This window comes from Scyliorhinus torazame, chromosome 3 (genome assembly GCF_047496885.1).
Source record: "Scyliorhinus torazame isolate Kashiwa2021f chromosome 3, sScyTor2.1, whole genome shotgun sequence".
Taxonomy (NCBI): Eukaryota; Metazoa; Chordata; class Chondrichthyes; order Carcharhiniformes; family Scyliorhinidae; genus Scyliorhinus; species Scyliorhinus torazame.
The window spans coordinates 155,507,036-155,530,394 of record NC_092709.1 but is presented as its reverse complement, the minus strand read 5'-3'; the positions used below and the strand labels follow the sequence as shown (position 1 = coordinate 155,530,394).

At 46.6% G+C, this 23,359-nt stretch overlaps 1 protein-coding gene across 12 annotated transcripts in view; it reads left to right on the top strand.

The window, feature by feature from the left end:
* Nucleotides 1–23,359, top strand: part of LOC140408768 (LIM domain-binding protein 2) — a 728,711-nt gene that overhangs the window by 602,965 nt on the left and 102,387 nt on the right. For all 12 annotated transcript variants that reach the window (XM_072496432.1, XM_072496430.1, XM_072496429.1 and 9 more), the window contains one exon: nt 7,009–7,181. In XM_072496432.1, coding sequence (XP_072352533.1) covers nt 7,009–7,181 — 173 coding nt within the window. The remainder of the gene's footprint in view (nt 1–7,008; nt 7,182–23,359) is intronic.

Below are 23,359 nucleotides of genomic sequence, written 5' to 3'. Positions count from 1 at the left end.
CATGATTCATTTGTTCTGCAGCAGTCACGTCTCCAGCAAGTTCTCTCTCCTCCACAGTCTCAGTATCTGGCTCCTAGGAGATTGGGGACACCCTCTAAAGACCTAGCTGCTGAAATCCATGAGGAACCTTACTATTGATAAAACAGGTTCCACATCACCAACAGGACAATGATAAAACAAACCATTGAGTTGCCAACAATTATACAGGTGCCTGGACATATCTGGAAGGACCCTTCAATATTCCCCATTAATGGTCTCCAGAGTGATTGTGATCTGCTGTGTCCTCCACAACAATCACATTGCAAAAAGGAATGGAACTATTAGAGGAGGTAGTTACAGAGTGCAGGCACCCTCCAAAAAGGAGATAGGGGAGAAGCGAGAGAAGGAAGTTGTGTCGTAGTCACAAAACTGCCGGCAAAAGCAGCCTCTGATTGACTCATCCAAGCATATTTCATTTAATCTGTGCACGTGAAACCATCTAAGAGTGCCATTAGAAAGCAAGTACACACTCCACCCTCCCATGGACACAATTCATTCCAACTGTCAACCAACAGCCATCACATTTACACCATTTCCTCCTCATAAAGAGCATGTCAGTGAGGGGTTGAGCCACCAAGGCTTTGCTCCATGCAGTGTAGAGTAGAGTGAGAAGGTCATTGACCTGGGCCAGCCTACAGTTGGTTGCCTGACACACCTGATTCTTCGTGGAGGTGAATGGCAGTGCCAATGCCTGAGACATTGCGGTAAACATGTTAGAAATGTCCTCCATCCTTTCTGCCTCTGGGAATGCTCATAGAAGCACAGACACTTCCCATTGCTGCTTTACAAGTTCATTCTTCACGGATGACTCCAGAGGATCAGTATTGATGTCCAGCTGAGCAGCGATTGGAGGGTCCTGTGTAATACAGCTGGAACGCTCCACTGCTTCAACACCTACTGTTGCTCACATGAGACAACTGAACTATCTCTAAGTACCCATCAAAGTATGTGTATCTGTGTTGATAGAGGGAGTGCATGATCCTGTGATGGTGCATCCTCAGAGTGCTCAGTCTCCTGTGAGGACTCCTCAGCCAGATCCCTCAACAGCTCCTCCATCACCCATGAGGACTTAGAAAGTTTTAAGAATGTAAGGTGCAGTGTGTGAAATGGCCACTTCATGAAGCTTGCTCCATCCAGATTCTATGTGGTTCACTTTTGGATCTCCTCCCTCCTGTGTCTACTGGTTTCCTTACTTGATGGATTGCGAAGCATGCTTAGTCCATTCCCCCATACGAGCAGTATTTTACCTGGGCCACAAATGTTTTATATTTGAGAGGGTCTGGAGTAAAATTCCATGTGCGTAAATGATATTTTACCTTGTCATAGATGTGTTGGTTGACAGTTGCGAGCAGGAATTGAAAGGTCTGTAACTGGGTCGAAGAATTTTTGTTGAGGTCAGTCTGGTCACTGAGTAATTGAATGATGGTGCAGCACGGGCTGTAACTGGGCTCGTGCCATAAATAGGAGTCTTTAGGAGCGGTACGGTGGCGCAATGGCTAGCACTGCTGCCTCACAGTGCAGAGGACCCAGGTTCGATCCCAGCCCTGGGTCACTGTCCGTGTGGAGCTTCCACGTTCTCCCCGTATCTGCGTGGGTCTCACCCCCACAGCCCGAAGATGTGCAGGGTAGGTGGGTTGGCCACGCTAAATTGGCCCTTAATTGTGAAAAAAAGAATTGGGCATTTTAAATTTAAAAAAATAAAGAAAAATAAATAAATAAATAGGACTCTTTAAAAGAATCTTTGCCCTTCAAGAATGATGGCATCCTGTGCGAGAATCTGTGGCAGCTTTTGCAGAGAAGATAAGTTTGAGAGAAAGCTCATCACGTCATTGAGAATCTATTTGTGCGATTATTTCATGTTGCATGGAGAAATGGTTGCTTAGTAACATCTATTGGCTCTATCCAGAAAGTATGGCTGGAACTTCAATGCAAATACAAAATGCTTCATTAGAAAAACAAAATCCAGGGCAGCACGGTGGGGCAGTGGATTAGCCCTACTGCCTCACGGCGCCGAGGTCCCAGGTTCGATCCCGGCTCTGGGTCACTTTCCGTGTGGAGTTTGCACATTCTCTCCGTGTTTGCGTGTGTCTCGCCCCCACAACCCAAAAATGTGCAGGCTAGGTGGATTGGCCACGCTAAATTGCCCCTTAATTGGAAAAAATGAATTGGGTACTCTAAATTTATTTTAAAAATGAAAAACAAAATCCCCATTTGTGGCACAAAACCGTGAAATGTGGAAACTTAATTTGGAAACTTATTTTGACATTAAACTGTATTTTGTTTATTATTAACAAGATATACTGTAGCAAATAGTTTGGTATTAATTTTCTCTCTCTAATATTCTCACCTCTCCTAAATGTGGTAACTCATGCTGGGGGTTGGTTTAATAGTCTCTAGTAGCTCTCTGGTGTGAACTTAAATCGTGAAATTTGGCACATTTACTATCATCCATGGGGGTTCAGGGCTGTGGTGTAACTAAATCATGATGAGAAGCAAATCTCTTTATTCTTCCGATCCCTAGCTTTTGGATATTGAGGTTAATTGTAGGTACTCACTTGAGATTAGCTCATTTACCACTGATCAGATGATGCACATTCTTGATGCTGTCATCCATACTACGCCACATGGTCGACTTAACCATTGGTGCTGTCATTCAGAACTAAGGAACCAACTTGATAATTTAAACTTTTAAAATAACCTTTACTTCTAATCCTGTGGGAAAGGTCACAGGGTGTTTAAAATATATTCATTTTTGGGATGTGGGTATCACTGGATGGACCAGCATTTATTGCCTATCTCGTATGTTCCCTTGAACTGAGTGACTTGTTAGGCCATTTCAGAGGGCATTTAAAAATAAATCTGGAGTCACATGTATTTATTTAACCTTTATTTAGCCCGTTGAATCACTTGAGAACCAATTCTCATTGACAATAACAGCCTGGCCAAGAGGCTAAAGTCGCAGCAACAACAATTACACAACAATACAATTAACATAAACACTAAAAACAATAAATACAAATTAGCAGTAAAAGAGAATTGACAGTTTAGCAAGTACAAGTATCAGTCAACAGAACCTTAACCCTTCGGTGAAAGGCATCTGCGGTAATTATCCAATAAAAGTAATTAACTTTAGCTTTAGTTGTACCTCGTTCCAATCTCTGGCAGCCACAAACTGAAATTAATTACGACCAAAGACTGTGCTCACCCTTGGAGTGACCAATTTGATCAAGTCACGTGGCTTCAGATTATAAGAAGAGACAGTAAAATGTAACAAACATTTCAAGTGGGTAGGTGTTTGTCCTAGCAAGGTTCGCTAAATTAGCAGAAGCCAGTGGAGTTGGCGCCTTGTGTGCAGTGAGGGGCCAGTTAATCAGGGAGTACAGGTCGCAGTGATGGGTGTGAAAAGGCGAAACAGCCACAAATCTAAAATGGATGTTGACTTACTAAGAGCGGTACTGGAGGTTACTTTACAAATAAGGACACCATAATCAAAACCACACAGGATAGATATCAAAACTATGGTGTATCTGGTCGAGTGAGTAAAGCAGGGCTTATTGCCATACAGAAAACCTTAGCTTGCAAAATGTCAGTGCGGGAATTAAAAGTCAAAGCATGGTCCAACCAGATTCTGAGACATATGTAAGTGGAGACTTGCTCCATTGTTCACATTGGTCTGTTTACGAGCTGTTCATAATGGCTGTCAGTCTGAGTTGGCTAATTCCTTAATAGGCTATTGGGACTATCAAGTTGTTCACTAAAGTAACTTCTATTCTTCTTACACATACTAATTAACATAAGTATTTCAACAAGCACATTAATTAAGCAAGGTTGAATGAAAAGCCCAACACAGTTTTTTTTGTGTGATTATTTGTTTTAGGTGATTTCCAGTCAATGGCCAATTAAATCAGCTGGCAAGACGGCTTATGTGGATCAGATTAATGCCAACAACACCGAGTTCGATCCCCATTCCAGCTGAGGTAGATTCAGGGCCTGCCTCCTCGCTCTACTTGTAATAGATAAAATCACAGCACTTTGCCCTGTTACAATTAATACTCACCAAGGACCTACCTTCAGGCAGAGAACTCAAGAAGAACTACAAGTTGCTCTCCCACTATCGCAGAGAACTCGTCTGAGCATGGACCCCCTTTTAGACGAGGTACAGCTGTCATCAGCTAAAAATAATCAAACCAATGGAGAGAAACAAAACCTTAAGGAGTTTCCAGTAAAATAAAACTTGTGGAACCAATCTATTCCTTTACCTATTTTAGTGAATGTGTACAAATATATATTTATGATATATTTACGCCAAGCATATTTCTAATTTCTGACACCAGACAATGACTGATGGTATAAAAGCAGCCCTACTTGGAAGTGATAACAATTATAACCCTGAAGATGGAAAAATGCATCTTCTGAAAATTCAAAGGAGGAGAGCAAGAGAAAATCAGCCTGGATGTAATTTATCAGTACCTCACCGTGATTCATTGAGTTTGTATCATATTTCAGTCAGTGAAAAGTTTTTACTCAGCTTGCACTTTTTCTGCACTATTTGCAGAATCATTCCTCAGCAGGATTGGACATCCTTTGGTAATATCTGCAAAGGGATACAAATCTGAAAATATATAAGTCAAATTTTGTATCAGTGATAAATACAAAATTGTCAGTGTTCGTTTACTGGAGTTTTCACATACTCAGTTAAATGTTGAGAAGTCGGTGATCCTATGCTTTTCAATAGGTTGTGCTGTTGGCATCCTTGCAGTCTGTAGCCAAATAGACATCACTGACCTGACAAGAAGGTGACCTTCTGCACAATTTGTGTCACTGCACAAATAAAAAATTGCACCTTGTGGAATGAGATGCAATTGGGATTTTAACACTGTTCATAAGTTCATAATTACTGCTGAAAAAGCTCTCTATCCCTGAAAAAATAATTTTCTATTGTGGAATGGCAAATTTCTCCACTATGATTAACAAATACAAATTTTAAAAATAATTTTTGTAAGTTTTTACGACATTTCAACTTGCACCGTAATCCCATGTGTACGTTCCAATCATTTACTTTGGACCCTGTAAAATATAATTAAAATTGAAGGATAATTGTTGTGCCTCCATCTGGGTTTGCTGTCTGTGAGAATACTTCAATACGATTGGCTGGTTCCCCAAACTGATGGCATTACTTGTTGTTGAATGCCTAGAGATCCCTTTGACATGGTGCCAAATCATCGGGTAAGAGGTAATCCACATCACAGAGATTGCAGAGAGGCCTTTCTTTGGAGTTAGCGGCAAGCACCAATGCTTTGTTGTGACCACAAAGTACGGTTCCAACAGTGGTAATGGATGAAAGACATTCAACATACAAGCATTGTAATGGATAAAATTCTACACATTGAGTACACAACAAGAACAGTTCCATAGAATAACTGCAGTTGCTAATTAATCCATGCCACACTATTTTGTAATTGAAAAGCTGAGGCTGAAGAACCTCAGTCAATATGCACAAAATCACCAAAATGGAAAAGAGAAGACAGGGTAAATGATGCACTGGAAATGAAGTTGAGCAAGGCAGAAATAGAAGTGGAGACATGTAACAGAAGGTTTTACAGCCAAATAAATTAATAACCCAGATGTCTGGAGGTCAATAGTTAATAGGCACGATCTGCCAACTTTATGTAGCCCATCATTATTCCACAGCAAGACAGAATGACAGGGCAAAGATGATGAACCTGATGGTGATTCATTCTTGAAGAAACATGTTGTACATGTCTCTCTACCTCTATTTGAAAGAAAGACAAGAGCTTCAGTAACCAAGTTTTGCACATTGTTCCAATTATACTACAGGGGACCATTGTGCTGATGTGCTTTCATACATCTGATCTTACATAATCCTTTAACAATCTTTTACAAATATGAAAGACGCATGAGCCTTGGGTGATTTGTATGAGCCTTCTCTGTAAAGCATAAAGAATGGTAAATGTTTTCTGGAACACCATTCATAAATGCAAAACATTCAGTAGTAACAATCTATTCAGAAACATAAATTGTAGAGCATTACAACACTATTACAAAATAGAAGAACATGTTATTCTCAGTCTTATCCTCATCTGAGTTGATCCAACTTTAATGCTTGCTTAGCACAATGTTGGAAAACATCTCTTCGTTCTTGTTAACATCTGTTTCATTCTTGGTAGCCAAAATGATGATGATTGTGGAAAATGCTGTAGGTTAAAACATTCAGTAAGAAGAAGTGGGAAACATCTGGCTGTTCATGCCGGCGGGGTATTCTAGTCACGCCGACAGCCCCACCCTGCCCCGGGCGGATTACCCGGTGGTGTGGGGTGGATTTAATAGGACATCCCATTGACAGCGACGGGACAAGAATATCCCAATGGCAGGCCGCCTCCCGCTGCCAAGAAACACATCATGGTGAGGCCAGAGAATCTCGCCCAGTGTATGTTTAAAAGCTGGCGTTTAGAAGAGTGTTCACAATTGTAACTGCATTGCTGTGATTTGGTAGACTGTGAACTCTGCTACGATCTCGAACATTGTCTGACCCCACTCGTAATACCTAGATGTAGCTATTTGTTTTGTTTGTGTTGGGATTCAGCCTTTATCTCATAATAAAGTGGTAATCACCTCTCATTTCAAGTTGTGATGTTTGCGTAATGTAAAAAGGGAAGTAACTAGAGCAAATAAGATTGAAATTAAAAGAACTTCAATTTTTAAAATAAATTCATACTGCGAAATGAAGGGCAAATTTCACACCTTATATTATTTAGTATGATTTGTAACCAAGGTAACTTATATATTGCTTTTACTGAGATTTTCTATGCAGATAGGTATAATATGACAGTATAACTTTTTAAAAATCTGGTGGATATATGTTGTATTTTAAAATATGAAACAGCCAAGAACAAGGGGACTGAGTAATCCATACGTATTCTCTTCACTTTGTGATTTTCTCTTGCACAGCTATCGGAAGAACCCTTATTCCACGATATTTCAGTACAATCTTTGAGGGGGGAGTTACAGACCTTTACTATGTTCTTAAACACTCGAAGGAGTCCTACCACAATTCATCCATCACCCTAGACTGTGATCAGTGTACTATGGTCACTCAGCATGGCAAACCCATGTTTACAAAGGTAAGAGAAAGGAGGTAGGAAAAACAAGGTAGTATATAAAGGATGATGAATGATAAACACATTAACCATCTAGAATATGCTGACAGATTTGTCATTTCAGGTACTAACCTGGTACGCTGGGAAGGTCACACACAATTTATATTCAACCAGATAATCCAAGTGATTGTCCAATGGTAGCAGAAAAAAGAAATTCCATTAAATCATGGCTGATCCACACCTCCACTTATTTTATCCACCATTTTTCTGTGTCCAAACAACTTAGAAACAAATTTGAGGGTAGAGTTCCCCCAAGATGATTATTCCAGCATAATTCGCCCAAAATTGGTTAAACTTGTGCAAAAGATCAAGGAATTTCAATCGCATCCATGCAAATAGAGTTTCTCTGATTTTTACCCTGCTTTAAAAAACACTGCACTGGTGGCCAGCCCCGCCAGCACAACTAGCCACACCCTGGATCAAATTAATCACCGTTGTGTTTTTTTGCTACTTGTTTTATTTTCAGCCCTTTGAAGAGTCTTAAAATAAATCCTTTTTTTAGACATAAGGCCTAATTGCACCCTTTAAAAGAAACTGTCAACTGTGCACCAATTAAATGAGAAAATGGTTCTGAAGGTTTTTGTTTAAGTAATTTTAATTTATTTAAAATGAGATTGCACATAGGTGGTGACTGGACACTTGATTTTGTGATCAACACATTTTCGGTTATATTAATAAAACTGCACAACCACTCTGGAAGATAACCAGGAATATTTTTAATGCAAGGAGAAAAAACAGTTAACTTCTAAAATGCTGCAGAATGCCCTTGCGCGTGGAAGATTTTAAGCTTGTGATAATACAAAATAGTTTGAGTGGAACCTGAAGCAGAACGTGACTTTGGTGAAACTGGCAGAGTGTTTAATGCACTTATCCCTCGGATTGCTACTTTGCTTGGAAGTGGAGATCTGACCCTCCTGCTCTTAGCACGAGCAGAATGTAGATTTCTTTCCAAGGTGAACTGGATGAGGGGAGACTTGTTCCTAGGCCTCTGCTCTTCCTGCTGTTTAACAGGCCATGTAGTAATGTCTGAGAAAGGGAGGATTACCTCAGCCTAATTATTTTCTACTATTCCTGTGGAAAGTTCAGCGAACATTTTCTTTTGCTTTGAGGAGGCAGATGCTGGCATAACATTTTTAAATGGAAAAACCAAACTGAAAGATATGAAGATGAATAGTGGAATCGTGCACGTAAGAAAGTACATGTGTGCAAAGGACCTGCAGTCTACCTGCTCAGTCGCAAAAATACTAATGCCACTTGATCGCCGACTCCTTGAAATATCTTGCCAATTCTCCCTTAAAATTCTCTACGCTCTCTGCTCTGCTTCCAGTTTATAAACTTCATTTCACATGTTCAATATTCTGCATAAATTAATTAAATCTCCAATTCCCAGTGTGCCTTCCTTTCTGTAAGCTGGAGATGTGCCCCGGGCTCTAGAGTTTGTGGCAACTTTGAATATATTATTGGGGTTAAACTTTTCTATTCCCTTAAGCATCCTGAACGCTTGAATATTATTTTCCCTGAGACTCATTCTCTCCTGTCTCAAGTGATTTAAGTTAGGTACTAACTTAGTAATAATGATAGTTTTAAAATGTTACCCCATCTACTTTAAAACCCGATTAAGTCTGTCCACATCCACACGGTCAAGGAGAGTAGTTGGGCCCAGCTTCTTGGAAAACACCAAAGCCAAATCTAGAAAAAGTGGTAATGTTTAAAATGTCCAGACACTGCTTTGAAGAGCAGTAACTTTCTGTGCAAGTGTGCAATACGTTCGCAGGCTTTTTTAAAGTATTTTTAGACTTTAAAAATGTATCCACTTAGTAAAATGTTTTGAAATGTGCTATTTTAAAGAGCTAGATTGTGTTATTTTATATCCTATTGCTTGATATGGGCACCCCCTGAATGCTGCCTTAAGATAAAATTATTAATTTAAATAATTATTTTGACTGTTTGCAAAATGTTACAATATTTTTGCACCATTATCAGAAGTCCAATATTCTGAAAATCAAGAAATGTTGTTTGTGTGCCTAACTACGTTTTCTTCACTAACGGAATGATCATGAAACTTTTCTTGTTACATATGTTGGTTGAATAAGGTAACGTGTAGTACTCACAATTGGTTCTCACTAAATGCATGACATGATACGCTGCTAAACAATATCGAACAGAGGGTGACAAGTTCAGTTGCTGCTCCGTGCGAGCTAGCTGATTGCAGCAAGGACTCAAGTTAGGAGATGAGCTTTTGCCTCAGCATCCCTGGCTAAAGAGAGGAAAGCTGATCAGGGTTTCCACTGTTGAACTTAATTCTGCAACTGCTGCTGAAAACTGTGTGGTTATGGACATTAATGAAGGAGATCAGCTAATTCAATATTGTCATTGCATTAAATCCAGGACTTGTTTGGTCTGTGTGTGGCACCATGGCTGACACTGTCAAAGGGAACACTTTTTAACTTATTCTGTACACAATCCAACTGAGCAAATAAATTCATAGAATCATTACAGTGCAGAAGGAGACCATTCAGCCCATTGAATCTGCACCAACCCCCTGAAAGAGCACCCTACCTAGGCCCATGCCCCACCCTAATTATTGTTGCCTTCTTAGTAGGTAAACTATCTATTTCCTATTTTTAAAAATTAGGCTACATCCATATAACTCAATGTGATTTTGTGCATTAGTTCTCCAGAAATTTCATTTTCAGAAATAATCCAGACGCTTTAAAAAATATTTTGTGGCTCTCTGGAGGAAAGTTTAATGGACTGTTGCAAGTTGGACCTTCAAATTTAACAAAGTTCCCTTCCCAGGGATAGTAACAAATGTATCATTAGCATAATTTTTTCTTAGCTACTGAAATTGAGAGCGCAAGAATCATCTATTGCTGATATTTAAATAAGAATTTTAATTAATCTTTTTAAAAATCTGTCTAGGTTTTGTAGGAATAAAATTTTAGAATTCTGTAGCTTGTTAGTGATGATTTCATCTTCAGGTGAAAAAAACTGTACAAACTCTACTATCTAAATGATTTATCATTCTTGCTTAAATTGCTGAAATACAAAGTAAACCGTGCCAATTCAATTGATATTGGTAGCATGCCTCTCTTTGTGGAGGGCATGATTTGTGGAACTGATTTTCACAAATAAAGTAAGTGTGGTTTCCACTTATTAGTTTAAATGATGGAACGTATTTATAAATTTTGTTATAAACTATGACAACATAAGAACTAGGAATCCTAACAATTCACACCAGCTAATTAGTTTAATATAATAATCACTACTTCAATTGTTTCAAGCCCTGCAGTCAATTGTTTCAGTGGATTGCATGCAAAAGCCATCACTAATCTTTTGATCAGTGTCATTGTGATCTGTGTCAATTTGTTCACTATTTTGACTTCCCGGCCATGATGTGAGTGGTCGCACATTTGGCAGCTCCCACTCGAGGCGGTCTTTCTGCTCCACTTTCCCCGATTGCCGGGCGGATGTTTTGAAGGAAAAGGGTGCAGGAGTGGTGGAGGAAGACTTTACTCCACCGGTGAATAGATTTGTGGACCAGAAGTGGATTTATAAGAAAGGAGCTGCAAGAGCAAGAAACTCTTCGTGCGATACAGCGAAAGATGGCAGAGAGCAAGAAGTCGGCCCTACCAGCAGGAGCTAGACTTTTTGAATGAAAAGTTCAGTCAGCAGAGGAGGGAAGCTCTGGAGGACCTGGCGACGGCGGTAGACCCGCTCAAAGCGGGGATCGACCGCATGAAGCTGAGGCTGGAGACGAAGAGCCAGACGATCCAGAAGGTGAAGGAGGTGGTGGGGGAGCACGAGGAGCAGCTTACCTCCTTGGTGGCCGAAATTGGGATGTTAAGAGATACCCAGAAGTGGCTCAAGGAGAAAGTGGAGGACGTAGAGAACCGCTCCCGGAGGCAGAATTTGAGAAATTGTGGGGATGCCAGAGGGCATTGAGGGAGCAGACGCAGGCTCCTATGCAGGAAAAGTGCTGGAGAAGCTGTTGGGGCAGGGGGCCTTCGACCGGCCCCTGGAGGTTGATTGGGCGCATAGAGCAATGATGAGGAAGCCGCAGACGAACGAGCCGCCGAAGGCAGTGGTGGTGAGGTAACATGGATTCCTGGATAAGGAGAAGATCTTGAGGTGGGCCAGGCAGACAAGGAGATATACTTTGGAGGGTAATAAGCTCCAGGTATACCAGGACCTGTGTGCGGAACTGGCCCAAGAGCAGAGCGGGTTTCAACCGAGTCAAGACTGCCCTCTTTAAGAAGGGGTGAAGTTCGGAATGCTGTACCCGCCCCGCCTCTGGGTGACCCACAACGGCCGCGAGTATTATTTTTTGGCACCGGAGGAGGCGATGGAGTTTGTGAGAAACCATGGACTGGGAGGAGAAAGGTGGCATTGAACTTTGGTGGAGGAATGAGGGGATGTTGGTTCTCTCTGCCCCTCTTTGTTGTTTTTTTTTTGTTGTTATCGCTCTGTTTCTTTGGAGGGGATCGGAGGAGAACCTTTTTTCACTCGGGTCGTTTTTCTTTCTTGTGGGGTTCTTTGGTGGGATGCGAGAGGAACGTGCTGGGTGAGTGCACCTTTTTCTTATTGTTATTGTTGTTTGCATATGGAAGTGTGTGAGCGGGGGAGGAGGGGAATCAGTGGTGGGTAGGATGTTTGGCACCATGGGCGGTGGATGCCAGGCTAGCTGGGCGGGGTAGTTCATGGGAGTGCAGTGGGGGGTGAGCAGGTGGTTAGAGTGATAGAGGGAGTTGGGATTGTTGTTTTCTTTGCGGGGGTAACGGCCGACAGGGGTGGATCTGTTGAAATACGATAAGAAGGAGGGTCGGTGACGGTGGGCCGGGGGCTGGCCCAAGAGGGGCTTGGCTCATCGGCCAGGGGGGTGCCCTCCGACCAGGCTGGTCACATGGAATGAGAGAGGACTGAATGAGCCGGTCAAGCGGTTGCGCATGTTTGCACATTTGAGGAACTTAAAAGCGGATGTGGTATTTTTACAGGCAATGCTCTTGAAGATCGGGACTCAGATTAGGCTCGGGAAAGGGTGGGTAGGCCAGGTTTTCCACTCAGGATTAGACATGAAGATGCGTGAGGTGGCGATACTAATAAATAAACGGGTAGCGTTTGAGATGGGGAATATAGTAGCAGATTCGGGGGGGATGGTTCATAATGGTGAGTGGGAAACTGGAGGGGATGCCAGCGGTCCTGGTGAACGTCTATTCCCCAAATTAGAATCAGAAAATCATGGAATTTTACAGTGCAGAAGGAGGCCATTCAGCCCATCGAGTCTGCACCGGCCCTCGGAAAGAACACCCCACCTAAGCCCACACCTCCACCCTATCCCCATAACCCAGTAACCCCACCTCACCTTTTGGACACTAAGGGCAATTTATCAAGGCCAATCCACCTAACCTACAGATCTTTGAACTGTGGGAGGAAACTGAAGCACCCGGAGGAAACCCACGCAGTCACAGGGAAAACGTGCAGACTCCTCAACGACAGTGACCCAAGCTGGTAATCAAAACTAGGACCTTGGAGCTGTGATGCAACTATGCTAACTACTGTGCTACCGTGTTGTCAAATTCATGTGGCAGGTGTAAGGGAAGATTCCGGACCTGGACTCGCACCAGCTGAAAATGGTGGCGGGGGGTATTTTAATACGGTTATAGAGCCGAAATTGGACCGGTCTAGTCTGCAGTCGGGGAGGGTATCGGCGTTGGCGAGGGAGCTAAAAGGATTTATGGAGCGCATGAGGGGTATGGACCCGTGGAAGTTTGGGAGGCCGAGGGCGAAGGAATTTTCATACTTCTCCCATGTGCACAGGGTATACTCCCAGATCGACTACTTTGTGATGGATAAGACTCTGCTGGCGAGGGTAGTTGGCTTGGAGTATTCAGCGATTGTGGACTCGGACCACGCGCCACATTGGGTTGACTTGCAAGTGGACTTGAGGGGAGGTGCCAGCGCCCCCAGTGAACGTTAGATGTGGGATTGTTGGCAGATCAGGAAGTGTGTGAGCGGGTGAGGGTCGCTATTCGGCGGTATCCGGAGTTGAATGATACAGGTGAGGTTTTGGCCACCACATGATGGGAAGTGATTAAGGCAGTGGTCGTGGGGGAGTTTATATCAATATGGGCACATAGGGACACGATGGAATGGGCAGAGATGGCGAGGTTGGTGGATAAAGTCCTGCAGGACGATAGGAGGTATTCGTAGGCTCCGTGGGCTAGGCTGTTGAAAGAGCGGCAGAAACTCCAGTTGGAGCTAGGGCTGGTGTCTACGGGTAAGGCAGTGGGGCAGTTGCGGGGGGGCCAGGAGGGGCAGTCTATATGAGTATGGGGAGAAGGCGAGTAGGATGTTGTACATCAATTGAGGAAGCAGGAGGCGGCGAGGGAGATCGGAAAGGTGAAGGATAGGAGGGGAAATATGGGGCGCGATTCTCCACTCCCACGCCGTTTCAGAGAATCGCCAGGGCCGCCAAAGTTTCCCGGGACGCCGGTCCAACGCCCTCCCGCGATTCTCCCAAGCGGCGGGAACGGTCCGGTCGAGTTTCGCAGGCCGGAGAATCGCTGGAGACACCTAAAATGCCGATCCTCCGGCACCCCCGCTATTCTCAGGCCCAGATGGGCCGAGCGGCCAGGCCAAAACGGCGGGTTCCCCCCGGCGCCGTCCACACCTGGTCGCTGCCGTCGTGAACGGTGCGTGAACGCTGAGGGGGCGGCCTGCGGGGGGGCGAGGGGGGATCCTGCACCGGGGGGTACCTCAGATGTGGGGTGGCCTGCGATCGGTGCCCACCGATCGTCGGGCCGTCCTCTCTGAAGGAGGACCTCCTTCCTTCCGCGGCCCCGCAAGATCCGTCTGCCATCTTCTTGCGGGGCGGACTTAGAGAGGACGCCAACCCGCGCATGCGCGGATGATGCCCGTTATGCGGCGCCGGCCACGTCATCTATGCGGCGCTGCTTTTACGCGGGCGACAAGGCCTGGCGCGTGTAGATGACGCGGCCCCGATCCTGGCCCATTGTCAGGGCCTGAATCAGTCGGGTCCGGGGCCGTTTCGCGCCGTCATGAACCTCGACGGCGTTCACGACGGTGCGGCCACTTCAGCGTTGGAGTGGAGAATCGCGCCCATGGTTTTAGACCCAGTGGGGGTGAGTGGGATTTTCGAGGACTTTTACAAGAGGTTATATGATTCGGAGCCCCCGGCCTGGGGGGGAAGGTATGAGGTGTTTCAGAGGGGTTGGAGTTCCCCAAGTTGGAGGTGGACCCGGTAGAGGGGCTGGGAGCATACATTGGACTGGTGGAGGTGATGGAGGGTATGGAGGGATGCAGGCAGGGAAGGCCCCCGGCCCCGATGGCTTCCCGGTAGTGGAGCAGATGACGGGGGGTAATTTTCCGCAAAGAAGTCAACGAACGGTTGCCTCCTCCGGGCGAACCCTAACATTGACCTTCTCAAGGCGAACTTGATTTTCTCCAAACAGAGAAAGCTAGCCATGTCCGACAGCCAAGTCTCCGACTTCGGGGGCTTTGAGTCCCTCCAAGCCATCAATATCCGTCTCCAGGCTACCAGGGAAGCAAAGGCCAGAACGTCTGCCTCTCTCCTCCTGGATTCCCGGATCTTCCGACACCCCGAAAACCGCCACCTCTGGACTCGCTGCCCCCCTTGTTTTTAACACCGTGGACATGACATCTGCAAACCCCTGCCCAGAACATATGAACATGGTTCGCTGGCCCTCCCACACATTTTGCAAACCTGTCTTCTACCCCAAAGAACCTGCTCATCCGGGCCACTGTCATGTGAGCCCGGTGAACGACCTTGAATTGTATCAGGCTGAGCCTGGCACATGTTGTTGACGCATTGACTCTACTCAATGCGTCCGCCCATAGACCATCCTCTATCTCTCCTCCTAGCTCCTCCTCCCACTTGCGCTTCAGCTCCCCAGTCTGCAGTTCCTCTGACCCCATAAGTTCCTTGTAAATGTCAGAGACCCCCCCTTCTCCCACCCACCCTCTGGAAACTACCCTGTCCTGAATCCCCCTTGGTGGTAGGAGCGGGAAGGTTGAAACCTGCCTGCGTAGGAAGTCCCGCACCTGCAAGTACCTGAATTTGTTTCCCCTCGCCAATCCAAATTTCTCCTCCAGCTCCCTCAAGCTAGGAAAGCTCCCCTCTATAAACATATCTCCCATCTTCTCAATCCCTGCTCTTTGCCATCTCCGGAAACCCCCGTCCATCCTTCCCGGGGCAAATCGGTGATTATTACAAATTGGAGACCAAACCCAAGCTCCCGATGCTCCCACATGCCTCCTCCATTGTCCCCAGACTCTCAGGGCCGCCACCAACACGGGGCTGGTGGAGCACCGTGTCGGTGGGAACGGCAGAGGCACCGTTATCAACGCCCCTAAGCCGGCGCCCTTACATCAAGCCACCTTCATATGCTCCCATGCCGACCCTCCCCCCACCACCAACTTCCTGATCATGGCTATATTCGCCTCCCAATAGTAGTGACTGAAGTTTGGCACCGCCAGCCCGCCCTCTCCCGGCTCCGCTCAAGCATCCCCCTCCTTACTCACAGGGTCTTGCCCGCCCATTCAAAGCCAGTGATCACTTTGCTGACCCATTTAAAAAAGGACCGCGGGATAAAGATATGGAGACACTGGAACACAAACAGGAATCTTGGGAGGATGGTCATCTTCACCGTCTGCACCCTTCCAGCTAGTGACAACGGGAGCGCGTCCCAACGCCGAAAATCGTCCTTCATTTGGTCTATTAGCCGGGCCAGATTTAATTTATGCAGCCGGTCCCATTCCCGTGCCACTTGGATACCTAGATACCTAAAGCTTCCCCCTACTAATCTAAACGGCAGCTCCCCCAATCGCCTCTCCTGTCCCCTCGCCTGGACCGAAAACATCTCACTTTTCCCCATATTTAGTTTATACCCCAAAAACCGGCCAAATTCCCCCAGAATCCTCATGATTTCTTCCATCCCCTCTGCTGGGTCCGGTCGACTGCGTAAAGCGAGACTCTGTGCTCATCTCCCCCCCCCCCCCCCCCCCCCCCCACCCCCACCCCCGGCCCGGACCAGCCCTTTGAGGCTCTCAGTGCAATTGCCAGCGGCTCTATGGCTAATGCGAACAACAGTGGGGAGAGGGACACCCCTGTCTCGTCCCCCGATGCAGCCTAAAATAGTCCAATGTTGTCCTATTCGCCCGTACGCTCGCCACAGGAGCCTGATAGAGCAACCTGACCCAGTCAATAAAGCCCCGCCCAAATCCGAATCGCCCCAGTACGTCCCACATTCTACTCGATCAAAGGCCTTCTCTGCGTACATTGCGACCACTACCTCCACCACCCTACCTTCCTGGGGCATCATGATCATGTTTAATAGCCTTCTTACATTGGCCACCAACTGCCTTTCCTTAACAAACCCCGTCTGGTTCTCCCCAATAACATCCGGAACACAATACTCAATCCTAGAGGACAAACGTTTGGCCAGCAGTTTGGTGTCCACATTCAATAGGGATATCGGCCTGTAGGACCCACACAGCTCCGGGTTCTTGTCCCGCTTCAGGATCAGCGAAATGGTGGCCTGTGACATCGTCGGGGACAGCACCCCTCTTTCCCTTGCCTCATTGAATGTCCTCATCAACAACGGCCCCAATATCCCAGAGAACCTTTTATAGAACTCCACTGGGTACCCGTCCGGCCCCGGGGCTTTACCTGACTGCATGGCCTTCAGACCCTCCGCTATCTCTTCCATCCCGATCGGGGCCCCCAGCCCTTCTACCAGCTCCCTGTCCACCTTCAGGAAATTCAGCCCTCTTAGGAAGTGCCTCATTCCCTCCAGCCCCGTTGGGGGTTCCGACTCATACAGCCTACTGTAAAACTCCTTAAACGCCTTATTCACCCCTGCTAAGTCTCAACCAGGTTCCCATCTCCATCCTTTACTTTCCCTATCTCCATGGCTGCCTCCCTCTTTCTAAGCTGCTGTTGCAAGCATTCTGCTGTCCTTCTCTCCATGCTCATAAATCGCCTTTTCTCAGCTGCTCCACCCCCATCCCTGTGGTTAACAAGCCAAACTCTGCTTGTAACCTCCGCCGTTCCACTAAAAGTCCCGCCTCTGGGGTCTCCGCATACCTCCTGTCGACCTGTAGTATTTCCTTTACCAGTCGGTCCGTCTCTGCCCTGTCTACCTTCTCCCTGTGAGCCCTTATCGAGATCAGCCCCTCTCTAACCACCGCCTTCAATGCTTCCCAGACCACCGCTGCCGAAATTTCCCCCATGTCGTTGACCTGCAGGTAGTCCTGAATACATTTCCTCAGCCGCCCGCACACCTCTTCGTCAGCCAAAAGTCCCACATCTAACCTCCATTGTGGGCGGTGGTACTGTCCTTACTAACCTGCAGGTCAACCCTGTGCAGGGCTTGGTCTGAGATTGTGATCGCCGAATACTCCGTGTCCAGCATCCCCGTCAGTAAGGGCTGTGGTGATATGCATCACTGTAAATACACAAGGGGTTAATGTAAATACACTACAACTAAGTAAACACGAGAGGGAGCACCAGAGACGTCATGACATGCAGACATACAGCTAATGAACACATAGAATAGGACACGATCAGTGGGCAGTCATGACACCCAGAGGTGACATAACCACAAGGGGGCATTACACATGCTCTGTCTCTTTCCACAGGTGACACTTAGAGAATAGGACAGGGGCAGATCAGAAGCATCACACCCATCACGTGGCTCAGAGCAGACTGGTTAGTTAGACTGAGTTACTATAGCAAGATTAGCAGGAGAGTCGAACTCATAGAGAACTGTGCTAATGGTTCAATAAATCACATTGACCTTACTTCAAAGTCTGGAGTATCTTTTGGTCAAAGCTGCATCGAGTTGCAGCCTGTGTTATCCCAGAGTACATAACACAACATGGTACCAGTAGTGCCTGTTGAATCTATATAGTTCAACTCAGCAAGATCCGTGACTACCAGCAACAGCACCCAGGCAAGATGATCGAGATTCCGGTTCCTCAGCAGCTCAGGTACCACGGCAATCTCAGTGCCAACTGGCGTGCAGTCAAGCAGAGATTTGAGATCTATATGGTAGCATCCGACCGAGATGGCGTGGCCGATGCTGAGAAGATGGATCTTCTACTCACCATTGCGGGTGAAAGTGCAACAGAAATTTTCAACTCCTTCAAGTACTCCAAAGGGCAGGACAAGAGAGACTTCCGGACAGTCCTGGACAAGTTTAAAAACTACTGCGATGTGAACACAACAGAAATCGTTAAAACTGGCGCCTAAACTCACCACGAGGCAAAGGTAGGCATGCAGCAGAGGCAAACGGCAATTTTGATTGGCAGCCATCTTGCGCAAGGAGCCGCACATGCGCAGTTCCCAAGAAGACGCGAACCGGTGAAAGTGTTTTGCACGTGCGCGAGAAGCCGCGCATGCGCAGTTGAGGAAAGAGCGCACGGTGAAGGAAAAGCAATCTGCGCATGCGCCATCCATTGCTACACTCTACGTCACAAGCGGCATTACGTCAGAGGCCCCAGACCACGCCCACTTAAAGGGGAAATGTCCGAAAATAGTGGGAAAAAAATTAAAAGCCAGAAAACACAATTCTTGACAGCACAATGCCTGAACTTCGACCAGTAGCTGAAAGTAACCTCCGCAGAATCCTGCAACAAGCAGTTAGCACCGCCCTAAGAGATGATTTCGTCCTTGAAGACTACGACTCAGACAATGATTTCATCATTGGACGTGGCGACCTGTGTACTAAATCCGAACCGCAACGAGATTGGATTGGATTGGATTGGATTTGTTTATTGTCACGTGTACCGAGGTACAGTGAAAAGTATTTTTCTGCTTGCAGCTCAACAAATCATTAAGTACATGGGAAGAAAAGGGAATAAAAGAAAATACATAATAGGGCAACACAAGGTATACAATGTAACTACACAAGCACCGGCATCGGATGAAGCATACAGGGTGTAGTGTTAATGAGGTCAGTCCATAAGAGGGTCATTTGGGAGTCTGGTAACAATGGGAAGAAGCTGTTTTTGAGTCTGTTCGTGCGTGTTCTCAGACTTCTGTATCTCCTGCCTGATGGAAGAAGTTGGAAGAGTGAGTAAGCCGGGTGGGAGGGATCTTTGATTATGCTGCCCGCTTTCCCCAGGCAGCGGGAGGTGTAGATGGAGTGAATAGATGGGAGGCAGGTTCGTGTGATGGACTGGGCGGTGTTCACAACTCACTGAACTGGGCCGAGCAGTTGTCATACCAGGCTGTGATGCAGCTAGATAGCATGCTTTCTATGGTGCATCTCTAAAAGTTGGTGATGGTTAATGTGGACATGCTGAATTTCCTTAGTTTCCTGAAGTATAGGCGCTGTTGTGCTTTCTTGGTGGTAGCGTCAACGTGAGTGGACCAGGACAGATTTTTGGAGATGTGCACCCCTAGGAATTTGAAACTGCTAACCATCTCCATCTCGGCCCCGTTGATGCTGACAGGGGTGAGTACAGTACTTTGCTTCCTGAAGTCAATGATCAGCTCTTTAGTTTTGCTGGCATTGAGGGAGAGATTGTTGTCGCTACTCCACTCCACTAGGTTCTCTATCTCCCTCCTGTATCTGACTCGTCGTTATTCGAAATCCGGCCCACTATGTTCGTATCGTCAGCAAACTTGTAGATGGAACTGGAACCAAATTTTGCCACGCAGTCGTGTGTGTACAGGGAGTAGAGTAGGGGGCTAAGTACGCAGCCTTGCGGGGCGCCGGTGTTGAGGACTATTGCGGAGGAGGTGTTGTTGTTCATTCTTACTGATTGTGGTCTGTTGGTCAGAAAATAGAGGATCCAGTTGCAGAGTGGGGAGCTAAGTCCTAGATTTTGGAGCTTTGATATGAGCTTGGCTGGGATTATGGTGTTGAAGGCGGAGCTGTAGTCAATAAATAGGAGTCTGATGTAGGAGTCCTTGTTGTCGAGATGCTCTAGGGATGACTGTAGGGCCAGGGAAATGGAGTCTGCTGTGGACCGGTTGCGACGGTATGCGAATTGCAGTGGATCAAGGTGTTCTGGGAGTATGGGGGTGATGCGCTTCATGATAAACCTCTCGAAGCACTTCATTACGACTGAAGTCAGGGCCACCGGACGGTAGTCATTGAGGCACGTTGCCTGGTTCTTCTTTGGCACCGGTATAATGGTGGTCTTCTTGAAGCAGGTGGGGACCTCGGAGTGGAGTACAGACAGGTTAAAGATGTCCGCGAATACCTCTGCCAGCTGGTCCGTGCAGGCTCTGAGTGCACGACCAGGGATCCCGTCTGGGCCCGTCGCCTTCCGAGGGTTCACTTTCAGGAAGGCCAATCTGACTTCGGAAGCTGTGATGGTGGGTATGGGTGAGTTATGGGCTGCTGGGGTACTCGATAGCGGATTGTTGGTTACCTGCTCGAACCGAGCATAGAATGCATTGAGTTCATCGGGGAGGGGTGCGCTGTTGCCGGAGATACTGCTGGGCTTCGCTTTGTAGCCCGTTATGTTGTTTAGTCCTTGCCACAATCGCCGAGAGTCTGACTGTGACTCTAGCTTGGTTTGATATTCTCTCTTGGCATCTCGGATGGCTTTTAGAGGTCGTACCTGGATTTCTTGTATAGGTCAGGGTCGTCTGACTTGAACGCCTCAGATCTGTCCTTCAGTAGGGAGTCAATCTCATGATTGACCCATGGTTTCCGGTTGGGGAACGTACGTACTGCTTTCCTCGGCACACAGTCATCCACACATTTGCTGATGAAGTCTGTGACGGTGGCGGCATACTCATTTAAGTTGGTCACTGAGTTCTTAAACATGGACCAGTCCACTGTCTCTCAGCAGTCATGTAAGAGCTCTTCTGTTTCTTCGGACCAGCACTGCATGACCTTCTTAGCTGTGTTGTACATTGAAGCATCTGACACAGTCATGGACAAGTTCTTCGGATTTGAGGATCCTCAGCCCAGCATAGACGACATCCTGACCCATGAGTACAGGATTCTGCTGCTGCCTGACGCCAAGGGACAGAGAGCGGTACAAGCCCACAGAGAGCGGCCTGACGCCAAGTGAGTGGTCCACGCACCACGAAGAGTCCCCGACTCCACACAGAAAGCGATGACAGACTCCACAGCGAGACCACTGCACGCCTCCACACAGAGAACACAGAAAGACGCCACAGTGAGACCACTGCATGACTCCACACAGGGAACGATGCCAGACTCCACAGGGAAAGCAGTACAAGCCTCCACAGCGAGCTTGTCGACAAGACTCCATGATGGAAGCAACGCAAGACTCCAGAGCGCAGTCCTTGCATGAACAAGACCATGAAGGTCTAGCAACCATATCGCAGCAACCAGCAGCAGACGATGCAAGTCTGCCACGCTCAAGTGCACAGCAAGACGACTATGACGGTCTACCACGCTCACGTGAACAACAAAAAGACAATGACAGTCTACCCAGATTATTTGAGCCACCAGAAGAAGACTCTGACAGTCTACCCAGCTCATCTAACCGACAAGAAGTCACTGAAGGTCTACCCACTGTATGTGCGACAAGTGACAAAGGCCTCACAATTCCCATACAAGATGTGCGACATCTCAGCGAGACTGACAGATCTCAGCTAGTATCTACAGAGGCACCTGACAATCAAAGTGAGGCTACTAGTGACTCCAGTGACACCACGTTAATTCAAACCTTATCTACTCGAGCCTCTCCACAAAGAATGTGAAATCTTGACCATTTTGACTCCAGACAAGGAGCATCAAGAAACCAAAGATGTTTCAGGTGAACCAGAACGGACTCCAGACGGGGAGCATCGACAATCCAAAGATGATTCAAGTGAACCGGACGTGACTCCAGATGGGGAGCGTCGAGGAATCAGAGACGGCACACTCAATGAAACAGCAGATGCCACAAAGGACACTGACACAAGTAACTTTGTGAAGGACTCGAATTCTCCACTCGGTGTGGTCATTGAGCGCAACAAATACAACAACACGCACGTCAGTAACAACAATGACAACAACAATAGAACAACAGGTACGACATGGTACAACTCTGCCCATGAAGGACAATGTTACTGCTCAGCTCAGAACAATGGTGAGAGTCCAAACATACCATGGCAAGTCAACGCATCTTATCAATTCACGTTTGCTACACTACGGACCAGCAAACCAGCTTTCAGGAAAGATGTCAAGAATTGCTACCGCAAGCATAAAGAAAAAAGTCCACCTCAGACAATGAAGTGATTTGACCACTACGACTAAGTAAGCACTAGAGGGAGCACCAGAGACGTCATGACATGCAGACATACAGCTAATGAACACATAGAATAGGACAGGACCAATAGGCAGTCATGACACCCAGAGGTGACACTACCACAAGGGGGCATTACACAACCCATATATAAAGACAGGGCACACATGCTCTGTCTCTTTCCACAGGCGACACTTAGAGAGTAGGACAGGGGCAGATCAGAAGCATCACACCCACCACGTGGCTCAGAGCAGACTGGTTAGTTAGACTGAGTTACTATAGCAAGATTAGCAGGAGAGCCGAACTCATAGAGAACTGTGCTAATGGTTCAATAAATCACATTGAACTTACTTCAAAGTCTGGAGTATCTTTTGGTCAAAGCTGCATTGAGTTGCAGCCTGTGTTATCCCAGCGTACATAACACAACAAGGCCCTGCTCAGAATAAAGAAATCAATTCGGAAGTACACTTTAGCACGTGTGGGTAGAAGGAGAACTCCTTCACCCTCGGCTGCCCAAATCTCCATGGATCCACCCCACCTCACCCATCTGCTCCATGAACCCTTTTAGTTCCTTTGCCATTGCTGGCACCCTGCCCGTTTTTGAGCTTGACCGGTCCAAGTCAGGGTCAATAACTGTGTTGAAGTCACCTCCCATGACCAACATCTGCGAATCCAGGTCCGGTATCTTCCCCAGCATCCTCTTTATAAAGTCCACAGCGTCCCAATTTGGCACATACATTTTTACTAGTACCATCAGCAGCCCCTCCAATTTCCCACTGACCATAATGTACCGGCCTCCCACATCCGAAACTATTCTTCCCGCCTCAAATACCATCCGCTTGTTGATCAGGATCGCGACCTCTCTAGTCTTCAAGTCCAGT